We start from the raw sequence: 13,160 nt of genomic DNA, 5'->3' as shown, positions 1-13,160 counted from the left end.
CAAAGGTTTCTTATATAGTAAAAAGTATAATGCTACGTTCTAAATGTGCATTTAAACATTTGTATGGGTTCTCCATGTTAGGCCTTTGTCAATAAAGATTCATAAATATTGATTTTGTTACCTTTAAATTTGTTGATATACGGGTAATATGTTTCCAGATATATTAACAACAAATTAAAATGGATTTAAATTAAATTTAAATGATTTATACACTGTGTCGCATGTTCGAACATGTGTGTATTGTTTTAAATTTGCAACTTCTGATTTTTAAACATTTACAACATAATTGCAGAAATTTAGATTACGATACCTTAAAATCCTGTTTTACTTTTTAGTATGAACATGTTTAGCCTATTGTCTGTAAAAATATTGTATCTACTTTTTATGGTATAATTCATATAATATACATTAAACTAATATACATTAATGGATTGCTATTGGGCGGTTGGCTACTCACCTGATAGCAGCTTTTTTGTTTGCGGATAGCAGCGATGTTATGTTTTGCTACAAATGACTGTTTACAATTGAATAAATGCAATAAGTATTTGAAATTAATATTAGTAATAGTACGTTTTGCTTCAGACTGTTTCACTGTAATTTTAGGAGTTAGTCTAAAAATGTCGACGAATTTCTAGTTTATTATCACTGAAGAGCTGGATATTATAGTATTCACGGAGTGTTGGCTGAGTGATGGGGAGGTGGAGTTGACGTCGAGGGGTATGTCACGACAAAGACTTATGTACAACGCAACTGGAATGACGGTGTTATTGTTTATGTTAATAAAATTCTTTTAGCAACTGTTCAACAAGTGACGTTAGGGGATGTGTATGGAATTAGTTTGGACTTTGTTTACTTAAATAAACAGTTTAATGTATTAGCGGTTTATAGAACTTTCGACAGTGATTGTATGAGATTTATAAATAAATTATCTGGTTATTATGAGCATTAAGAAAATAATAAAATGTGTATATTTTTGGGTGACACAAACATACACCTACTGAAAATGATTTAAGTGTGGACATGTAACAATTTAATGGGATAAGGACTCGTGTGGTGTGTTTGACCAAACCAACAAGAGAAACGGAATCTGGTTTATCTTGTATCGATGCAAATTTATATGGCAGTGTGATATGAGTAAAAAGTACGTATGGTCAGCTTTACTTCAAACAACAATGACTGACCACTACAGCACGGCCCTCACGATCACTACCACTTTCACTATTACACACTCACGTTCGGCAACTGACACGGTACGCACGAACATTAATTAATATACTTTACTCGCTGAAAAACTTACGCAGATTGAGAACCCGTTTTGAAATACAATTATCTCAATCCTGTATCGGAGATGTTAATCGGTGCCATGATAAATCTATTGATCAGTGTAAAAAAATATGTAACGATACTAGTACCAGACTTAAGAAATTAAAACCTTGGATAACAACTGATCTAATTCGAATAATTAGAGCAAGAGAATAATTAAACAAAGATTTGAAAACTCAACCATTAAATTTAAATAATAATTTTCGAGTGTTTAGGCAAGATTTGAGTAATAAAATAAAAAAGGCAAAGAAAGATTATTATAGAAATGAGACAAATAAAATTAATCCTAAAATGTTTTGGAATATTCTGTCAACTGTCAGGGAGTACCTCCAAGAAAGAACAGTTTCCAATTGCCAAATTTAAAACCGATACAACAATCGAGCCCAATGAATTGTGCAAACTTGTTGCTAATGACTTCAATTTATTTTTTGGTAAGGTTGGACATAAACTTGCAGAGGTCATTGACTCAGGGGGTAACCCAATGGTAGATAACATGTACTTTCGACTAGCTACAGACTTTGTTTTTCGTAAGGTAGCTGAGAATGACTTAGTACAGCAGATTTACGTATTAAGCGGGGGTTCTGCACCTGGCTGTGATGGTGTCAAAGCTGAAGTTCTTAAATAAAATGTTTATGCTATTTCCAAACCTTTTTTGCATTTAATCAACCTAGTCTCATGTGTCGAGAATTGTAAAATTACAATTTTAATTTTTTTAGATCTAAAAAACCTTTTGATTCCATTGTTAAATCCAAACTATCAGATAAATTAGAAGCCATTGGCGTATATCAACATTAAATATTACAATATGATGATATACGCCCTAAAAAGTGGCTGCCAGTGGAGAATGTTGCCAAAGAACTTTCCAAGGTGGGAAAACATATATTACTATTTTCAAACTTGGAATAAAAAAAAAACAGTAGCAGTCGTGGGACTGCCGATAGAAGTGAAAACGGAACTATTAAGTTGAGAGTACCGGTAATTAACAATACGTTATAGTAGCAGTACATCTGTAATTGTAAATGTGACGCGTTTTTAATTTTCCAATTTTAAAATCCACGAAAAAATATTATCAAATAACTAGAAATCTATTTTACCACGCTAGCAAGATAAATCTTATACCGTAATAATACTCATTTCATGATGAAGAGGTTAAATATTAAAAACATAATTAAAATGAATAATGCTAAATTTTAAATACAAATATTCGTACAAATATTAAAAATGTTTAAAAATATATTCGTTGTTTTCATTATTCATTTATCTGTATAAAAATATTAATATGTTTCATACTTACTTTTGAACTTCCCACCTGGTCAATTTAACTTTACTTACGGATAAAGTATATAATTGCAATAACAATTAAACCCACAATATTTTTAAAACTAATAAATTAGTTAAATTAACTTGGTTCTTTCGTAAAGGTATTTTTATTGCACAATAAACTAATTTATTGAGTTAATACGGTATCAGTGAGCCAATGCGCCAACTACAGTTCCGGCAGAAACGTTCACTCATCACTTCATACGCTACTACAGGCTAAACTAAACTTCCAATAAAAAAATGATAAATTACAAAAAAAATATTCATCTATTTTCACACAACTTTCTCGCTGACAAATTTTGTCTGACCAAAAAATAAAAAAAATCCTCGCTTACTACTTTTTTCTTGTCATTGTAAACGCTATGTAAAATATAAATAATAATCAAAATTATTTCGAAATTTTTTTAATATTTAAAAATGTAACCAATAGATTGCCAATATTAAGAGCTTTAATTTGACGCATCTTACAGAATTGTACGACATTGCCTTCACTTTTAAATTGCGAGAGGAAGCCGTAAAGGTCACTGATTTTCGCAGTCTGTTTTCATACTCCGCCGGGACAGTTTTAACACAGCGAGACTGACTTTTTCATGCAGGTTAGTAGTCCGCGGCCAAGTCTACGGTTAAAAAACACAGCGAGACTGACTTTTTCATGCAGGTTAGTATCATTAGCATGTCGGTGACGCGAACCGAGGATTTTACCCTCTACCAAAACGCTCAACGCGCCTAAAGAAGTTTTCACTTCAAAAAAAATGGAGAAGAATCAAGTGTGCTAGAATTGGTCTTAAAAAAAATTCGTTGGAGAGTAACAATGGTCGAAAAGAGAAAACCAGTTTCTGTATAATTGATGCTCAAAGTGTTAAAAATACAGATACCGCTGAAAGTAAAGGCTATGATGCTGGTAAAAAGATTTCAGGCATAAAACGCCATATTGCAGTTGATACGCAGGGTTTACCACATGCAGTTTATGTAACAACAGCAGACACAACTGATCGTAGCAGTGCTATGAAAATGGTTGAAAATGCACAAGAAAATCTCTCTGAGGTTAAAAATGTACTTGTTGTTGCAGGTTACACAGCAGAAAAATTTGCAACTCAAATAAAATATATTATCGGTGCAACTGTTGAGGTTATAAAGCGCAGTGAGTTACATTCTTTTGTTGTGCTGCCAAAGAGATGGGTTGTCGAACGCTCTTTCGCTTGGTTAGAAAAATGTAGACGATTGTGGAAAAATTGCGAGCGTAAACTTAATACTAGCCTACAGATGATTGTTCTCTCCTTCGTTTCTCTCCTATTACGAAGATTTTAAACAGGTTCTTAGGAACCTCACCTTCGAGTAATGTATTAATATAATTTTTGTAATAATCACCTTCACCATAAGATTTTCCAACTTTATACTTTTGAAATATCTCCCACGATTCTTCATCTGGAAGACCGCTAACACCTGAAATACTCAGATTAGCTTTATTCTTTATTGCTAGCTCAGATTTATAAAATACACCATTCTTCATATATCCAAAATTTGCATAAGGATAAGATGGATTTAAGGCATTTTCTGGAAGACAGTTTTCTTTATCAATACTTTTACTTACACCCTGACCATGAGTAATTGTACAACATTACAACACCATGTGTGTCTGTATGGTCTACACAGCCAGCTTTTTGCATTTTGTTTAGAATGGATCTCCATTCTAGCAGGGGAGGTTCATTTCCCTCTCTACTCCAGCCCCTAATTGTTGTACAAAAGTCAATTTTGAAGATAGGTTTTCAGAAAAGCTGAAGATTCTCAACAATAGCTTTTTTTAATGAAACCAACATATTTTCTGTCCGCCAACTATTTATAAAAACTCTTATGGTTCATATTAATAAAAATTTTGAGCAAATCTTTCAAACAATTACTTATTGTTACTCGAAATTACTCAATTTTCATTCTTTTAAACAATTTTACACTTGGTAAATTAGTTGCTGCATTACAGTTACCTAATAATTTGTATTTCCAAATGAAACTAAATTCATTTAGGATTTCATATTAGAACTTATTAATTATTCTTGGTCATTAATTACACAGAATTCTATATAACTCAGAAAGGCACCTATCCATGTAGGCCTATTCGTTAGGCTAATAAATGTATACTTAACATGTTTTTTGAAGCATTTTCAATTTTAATGTATTTTGTTTTTATGTTATGATGATGCGTTAGGTATTTATTTGCTTTGCATGTACAAACCTTTATTTGCTCAAAACATTCATATAAGTTTGTATTATCTCTATTTTTAATGGATCAAATTCATTCACTCATCTGAATTTATTAAATTGCGTAAGGAAATGGTATGTAATATTAATGGAATGTAATATTATGTTAAACTGTTAAGTAGTACTGTAAATATTTAAATAATATTTCATTGATAAACACATTCAATGAGATATTCAGAAATACAAAACTTAGGTAGGTTACTACAATTTACACAGTAAAATTAATAATAACTGTAATATTGTATCCTGGCCTCTACCATTTCTTCATCAGCGTTGTCAAACATTAATCTTTCATTGCGTTCACCGTTCACCACAGATATACGCAGTGACATGTTCCAAATAGATGTATTGTTTACATCCTGTATACTTGAACCTTGTAAGTCTATTCTTCTTGTGGTCACAGAGAAAATATCATCCTCTTGCACCTGGAGTTTCTTCGACAACAGCTAAGTCTTTGAGGATGATTTTATGGCAGCCCAAGGATACCAGACAGTCAAAGTTTGATCACTGTCGGGACGTTGTGCCTGAGTCTTCATACATAAATTACCATCTACTCTCTAGACAACGTTTTCAGGAAGTCCTTTCTCTCTAGTGTTGAACCTGAGTTGCTTTTGTAAATGACGTATGCATTTATTCCTGCAATATTGAGGAAAGAAAAGCAAACAACCAATGTCCATCTACGAGTGATTTTCGCTACATTCTAGCCACATTTCATTTCATGTACATCCACACCTGACTTGGTGCTTTTATAAGCCCAGATTATTTCAGGCTTGTTCTTATCACTACCCTCAATGTGAGCCATATTGTAATTTTCTGTAAATTTCTGTGCAGATAAAGCCTAAACTTCTTAGTATTTTTTGGCTTGTATGACACCAAAGTTAAATTATCTTTTAATGCAAATACATTTGAGTCAACAGGTCTCATCTTTGCTGTCTTCACGAATTTTGTTGAAGGTTCCTACTAGTGTTAACCTATGGTTGTGAATCAGTCTTGTGCCAGTGGCAGAGATACAAACCAAACATCTCACGTTACATTACTGCCACTATTTGAAATGGGAGCAACAAGTCCCATTACAATACTGTGGGAGTATAACTCAACTTTACGAGTATAAGGACCATCTTCTTGTTTTCCACAATATGCTTTAACATTGTTTGTGTAAACTAGTATATAAGAGTCTGTCAAAACAAAAATTTTGAGGCCATATTTAGTTGGCTTGTTGAGAATATACTGTCAAAATGAACGTCTACTTCTGAATACATCTAACATCTCATCAATAACATTGTTTAAAGGCTATAATGTTTTTTGCAGTTGCCTTCAAACTGGTCAATCAACATTCTTCACGCAGCTATCTTGTCAATAGTTTTTCGTTCCTCCCTTGTGGCCAAGTCATTAAATCTGTTGCATTTCAACAGACAATAAAGTCTATTGATACCCATGGTTAACCCAAATAACTCTATTCCTATACCATTGTTTCTCCACAGATCTTCAATACTGGTATAGGAAACCTTCATAACTCCTCAAAAAAGTAAATTGAAACACGCCTTTATTTAAACTAAGTTTGTTTCTGCTGCATCTATCTCCCATGTGCAATTTGTGCCTTATTGACTGAATGTACATATTTGTAAATGACACAATTTCATCACACAAAATAACACTCAAAATTATAGTTTGGCTAGCAATAGTAGTTTTTCTACGAGATACTTGAAAATATTCTTGAGAGATTCGAAATTTATGATTACGGTATCAAATGTTTACATTCATAAACAATAAATCCACATAGATTAACTTATCAGTCTTTTAGATGTCACTTTTTTGGAAATGCAAGAATGTTGTGCCAAATTTTTCTCCACCTTTCCAATAGCTTTTTGAATTATGCATTATTAACATTACTTTACCAGATAGAAGCAAGTGGTATTCAAGGTTTTCTCTATAAATTATTTACTTGATATCACTTGAAAGACTAGTGCTTGAGTACTTGAAACTTTCTAACAAAATTGAAATGATCCAGTGAATCACTTCTTCTCTTAGTATAGGTCAATAGATTGAGTTAATAAAATTCATGATAGAAAGCTACAGTAAATAGACAATAGAACTCTCAGCCTCAGTGGAGGATTCAAGAGTTAGAAATTATATAATTTATTGAGTTGAATTCATGCATTTAACAGTTTATAAACATGAGTTTGGAAACAAATAATTCCAAATCCAAATATACTTAATGTTACACAGCTGGAATTACTCAATAAATTAATCAAGAACAATTAACAAAACAAGCACAACAAACCTGTCTTTAAATTTTTATTAACATTTCCGACCATTTTATACAGAAAAGAATATAAGCAAATAGTTATTTTTATTATGTACAATCTGGTTTATAGGTCACAGCCTAAACTTAAATCTATATCCTATATATACATCACATTACAAACATAAACAATCTGTTCAGAATTCACTTAATACACTACTAACACAGTAGAAGTAACTACAGAAAAATCAACATTACACACCTACAAGTGACAGTAAATCTCAGTTTAAGAGTGAACTGAACATGTCTCACTTCTTTTCATTTGTATTCTACAATGCACTTTGGTGTTTTTAACAGAAAAATTGGATTTAAACACTGAGACTGAAAATTATGTCTAAGAAGTACTTGTATATAGTGAATATATTATATTCACATCACTAAGTATTCTCAATTTACTAATGTTTACACATTTAGAGCTGAAATTGTTACGTACAGTTCAAGCTGTGGAATGTTAAATTTGATTACTTAAAATTGCATTGAAAGTTATTTTAAACAAACAAATATAAGAGGCAAATTGAATATTACCATTTCTAACAGTTAATTTTATAAAACGGTACATAGCTGCTATTAATGCCCATTGTGATTTTTTCCATATAAATGACAACAAATTCATAATTTCTTTGGTTAAATAATTGACTAAGATAAGATTTGGGAAATCACAATTACTATTGGTAACACAAAATATTCATCATACAGCAATATTTAGGATATGACAATCTTCTTAAAAGTATTATTTTATTTTATAATTGTCTATTGCGAATATTTTTATCTTAATTTGAAAAAATCATTTATGACATCTAAAATATGCTTGCTAAAGGAAAACAACATTACCTACCTAAGCTTATAAATAATAAAAATACATGAAATCTTCCAAAATATGTTAATCTTAATACAACTCTCAAAATAATATATTTTAAATGTCACAAATGATAATAATTATGCTATAATATCATCTTGACTTCTCTTTGGTTTGATTACGGTGCCTTTATATTATCTAAAGGGACCAAGACTAACTCAGAAATGAAAAATTCTTGAATGTGTGTATTAAGCTCGTAGATATACAATAAATCACCATATAACTGATGATAAATTACTTAAGAGCTTGTATGAATACAAATTTTTGTTTTTGATATTTTTGCCATTTATATTCTATCTCTATGTTATGGAGACATTATTAAATGCATAAGACATGAACAGAAACAGATTGTATCCTTTTTATTACAAAGCATAATCGGTTAACTGAGCAGCAGGAATATGAGTGATGTGCAAAAAATTTAATTGCACCAATAAAAGTGGTTGAATTGATTTGGATAAAGTAAAAGACAGACTGCAATACCTGGATGAAATTTCAAACAAATTATCAAAACTCTAAACAAAGTTTTCAAAAATTGAAGAAAGAGAACCGACAACCTTTAACTTTAGCCAAGCTCTCACATAATAAAAACATGATTAATAGTAGTAATAAAAAGTGTAAAACAGATTGAAAAATAATTAACGAAAACGGTCAGACAACCAATATTAAACACAATACATGTATCAGCCCAGACATTTTAAATAATTATATAATCGATTCTGTTGCTGTGATAAAAAGATTGGGTAATAATTTTCAAAGCTCGTGTGAGTTGCTAAGGAAAAACTATTTAAAGTAACCATCTGAAACCTTTCAGCAGAAGTTACTCCAGAAAAAATTCTTTGTGAATTAAAAATCTTAATAATTTTGATACCTGTGACATTTATGATATGTCTAACAGTCTAATTTAAAAAATAACTCCTCATATAACTGGCCCTCTCACCTTTTTTTTAAATTTCTCTAGTTATTTCTTTGATAAAATGAAAATCTCTCATGTCTGTCTTATTTTCAAAAAAAGGTACAACAAATAAACCAGAGAGTTACCGACTCATATTTATTGTTCCCATCGTAGGAAAACTTTTAGAGCCTTTGGTCTATTAACAGATATGTCTTTTATCTTGAAATAAATCATCTTTTGAATCCCACACAGTTTGATTTTCGAAATAAATCTCCCATTCAGGTCTTGAACATTCTGGTAAGGAGCATCTCTCAGGCTTTTGAGGAAAACGATTTTGCTCAGGTGACATTGTGTAACCTGAACTGGGCTTTGACTGTGTGGAAATGGATGATCTCATTATGAAACTATCATATTATAATATTGACAACAAATTTATTTCATTTCTTAAATCTTACTTAGTTGATAAGAAACAAAAAGTATTTGTTAATGGCACATGATCTGGGGAAGCTATAATGAACTATTGAGTCCCTCAAGGATATACATTTAGCCCACTGTTGTTACTAACATCTATTAATGACCTTCATTTTTCAGTCCCAGCAACAAAAAATGCTGATGAGACAATTTTTTTTAAGTTTTAGCAATAATTTAAATGCACTTTGTTTAACTACAGAATCTGTTATTGCAGAAGCTTAAAATTGTAATGGCTTTCTTTTAAATGAATCAAAAACTCAAAATATGCTATTCAGTTTAAGGCCAACTGATAACAATTATAACCCTCATTGTAACCTATCAAGTGTCAAACTCTTGGGAATATTTATGGATAAAAATTTTAATTGGGATACACACACAAATTACAAATCCTCTAAATTATCATGTGTTGTCTTTATCCTTAGGCATCTCACTCAATTTATTCCTAGTGAGTATATTAAAACAGATTATTTTGCCTTTTTCAGTTCATCCTTAGATATGGGCTCATCATGTGAGGAAATAATACCAATACTATTCTTATTCTTAAAAATACCTCTTTTTAAGATTTTAAAATTTAAAATGTTATAAAAGCTTATCTTTTTGATTTAAAGAAATATTTTTCAAAATCGAACCCAACATTGATAATTACTTATACAATACAAAGCATAAGAGTTCCGTAGTAATTTATCATAACAGGTTAACCATAACACAAAATAGTCACTCAGTAGTTTCCTTGAAAGTATACAATCATCTACTCTATCAGTTCAAAAATATGATCAAAAAAGTTTCCTAAGAAAATATTATTCCTGGTTTTAGGACAATCCTTTATATTTGCTGGAAATCCTTCTTTTGCACGAAATCTATTACATTCTAGCTAGAAACTTTTAAAATTATACACTTTTCCATCATCAACTAATGCAACTATCTGAGTTTAATTCATACTGGTTACCATTATATTTTCATTTTCCTGTTTTATAACTAGCATGTTAACATTCTAATTTGTATGTTAACATTAAGATGGGCATGGCTGTCACTGGGCCTCATTTTTGACTTTAAAATGATTCTTACAATTTTTATGACAATAAAAAATAATTTTGATTTGATTTTGGTTACAATATTCATATATAATTTCCAATAGAAACAACCACAAATGAGATCAAATGTTGAATGGATGCAATAGCACACACCAACTGTTTAGTTAAATCACCTTATGATATGATTCATCATTAATGCATCAAATTTAATACTTGACATTTTGAATTTTTTTATTTGACAACAATGCACCTGAATAGACTTCTGGTATCTGGAATAATAATTTATGTCAGGCTGTAACATATATCTCTTGCTATAAACTTAACCAAGTTTTTAATACCCATTATTTCCATTAGTTTGTTGAGTATTGATTAAAAATATTAACCTTAATTAGAAATTACTAATTCTTATTAACACAAGGGAGATCTGATACATAGTAGGAGTGAATGCCCTGGTACCATTCTACCTTGGTACTACTACCTTGAATATTTGATTACTTTTTGTTGGTAATTGTTGATAACTGAGAAAATAAAACAATACATTGGGATTCATTTTTTGTAATCCTAGACGTATAATTACATTTTTTTTTTAAGAAAAAAATGCTGAAATTAATAATTGAGAAAGGGACAGACAAAATTAACATGGCATCACTGGACCTAAACTGTATTAAATATAAAAAAGTATTAGTAATGTTAGTTTTTGATTTCAGAACTTTGGTTGTCATATTTTGGATATGTGCATTATAATTTATATTGTTTTATTGAGGATAAAACAAATTATTGATTTTTAAACTATATTTCTCAATTAAAAACAAAATATAAACACAGATTTAAATTAATGATCATGCAAGTTGTCATGCAAACATAATAAATTGAAAATTGGGGTTATAAGAAGCTTAGGTATATTAAATCTAGCCTTGTAAAATACACATGTACATTAACTAGAGAATAGTTTTCTATTTCTACTTTAATTTTTAAGATGTTCCTTTTAGCAACTTACATTAAAAACTGAACACTAAGATTAATCACTACTGTCACTTTACATAAACACGACTTGTTAGATCTCGTTACTGTTAAACTAAAGATACATTTCAACTAAAAGAGTAACGACAGAAATTGTTTCTGTTGTGTCATTTATACTCGTTTGAATAACAATATTAGTTCTGAATGACATTGAGTCAAAACCTAAAATTAAATTAAATACATTACAACCTTGATAATCTATACAATAGTCCAAACTATGCTTATCAATTAATAAAGAACAAGCACAGAAAGATTTTGATGTGGTATGTAGATCGTAGCAAAGACACAGCGTGAGCGATTTCAGCACAGATAAAGATAACTATGGATGGTGTGTTTGACAATACTACATTACTATTCAACTGGTTTTCTCAGTTCCACTAATAGAATTTCTGACTTATTCTCTTGTTTTCCTGGATTATCCCTTGTCAGGTTTACTTTGTTTGTCTGTCTATATTGTTAAAATGACAATACATATACAATAACTTTCATGACTGTTTCAGAAATTATTTTGAACAAAATATATTTGTCATGTAAACAAACTCACATGTATCTTTCCGATTCAAACACTTTTCTGGTGAAGTCATCGAGGAAGTACACAAACTAGCCTTTATATCAGGAAATTTAAAATTATTGTGATAGGTAGGTTTAGTCACACAACTTTGTCTACACCTCTAACTAGATCAAAGCTATAAATGATGATAATTACCAACACCAGCAAAACACTTTATCTGAACCTCGATTTGTAGTTATTATCATTAGGTAACTTGATACAAGGAAAATGATAGTTTAACCAAGAATATCACCTATCTAACAGAAGTGAAACTAATATACATAAATCGATCTAGTTTTTGTAAGAGTCAGTAGACTGTACCCACTAGAGTACTTGTTGTGCACTGTTAGTTGATGGAGTCACCCCTAAGCTGAGCTGTCAGACCCATCACCTTCCGTTGCAGCACTTCTATAGCATCTTTGTAGTAGCGGATGGAATCGGCCTGCTTCTGTAACAGCTCCTGAACATCCTCCCCTCGCTCCCTGAAAAAGGAAAAACATTTTTAAAAATCTAAATTTTACTTAAAATTACCTTTCTGTTCAATGTGCACTGTATTAATGAGTTTGTAGATCTACTCCAACTACATCTCCTACCACATCACCTCTATACTAACTGGTCTACACTTCAACAACCGAGGAAAAACACGTATTGTTCATATGATTGCAAACATCCCAGACCGAGAGAACAAAAAACAAAATTACAAAAGGACCTCTAAACTATGTACCTATTAACACTGACACTTTAAACATGATAAATATTATAAAAGCTGATTTGTTTGACACCTTTGACCAGTGGAAGATGGACCATACAGCGGCATTTGCACTCACTATTTCTGCTGACTTCAGTCACAACAAGCACATGTCAGGGGGAGTGGCAATGCTCTTCAGGCTTATGAAATCAGAAGTTTTATTGGCCATTAAGTACTCCAAAGATTACAATAGGCTTCGTCGAATTAATAACTTTTTAGCTTGATTCAAGTGATATTGTATAAATACGAGGGTAATTTGGAAAATAAGATCCGATTCGCGTTAACAAGACAAACAGTAAGCGAGCAGCGAAATGTGCATGCGCCCTGACCCCCGGCATGCATTGCGCGCAGAACGACGTCATTTGCAGTGAAATCGTTGTAGTCTGCTGTTGTC

The 13,160-nt window shown here is 31.1% G+C and overlaps 1 protein-coding gene across 1 annotated transcript in view; it reads right to left on the bottom strand.

The window, feature by feature from the left end:
* Positions 1-7,177: 7,177 nt before the first annotated feature.
* Positions 7,178-13,160, bottom strand: part of LOC124354039 (transmembrane protein 192) — a 29,155-nt gene continuing 23,172 nt past the window's right edge. The window contains exon 7 of the mRNA XM_046804197.1: positions 7,178-12,500. Coding sequence (XP_046660153.1) covers positions 12,365-12,500 — 136 coding nt within the window. The 3' untranslated portion in view covers positions 7,178-12,364. The remainder of the gene's footprint in view (positions 12,501-13,160) is intronic.

Source organism: Homalodisca vitripennis, chromosome 1 (assembly GCF_021130785.1).
Source record: "Homalodisca vitripennis isolate AUS2020 chromosome 1, UT_GWSS_2.1, whole genome shotgun sequence".
Lineage (NCBI taxonomy): Eukaryota > Metazoa > Arthropoda > Insecta > Hemiptera > Cicadellidae > Homalodisca > Homalodisca vitripennis.
This window is presented reverse-complemented; position numbering and strand designations above follow the sequence as displayed.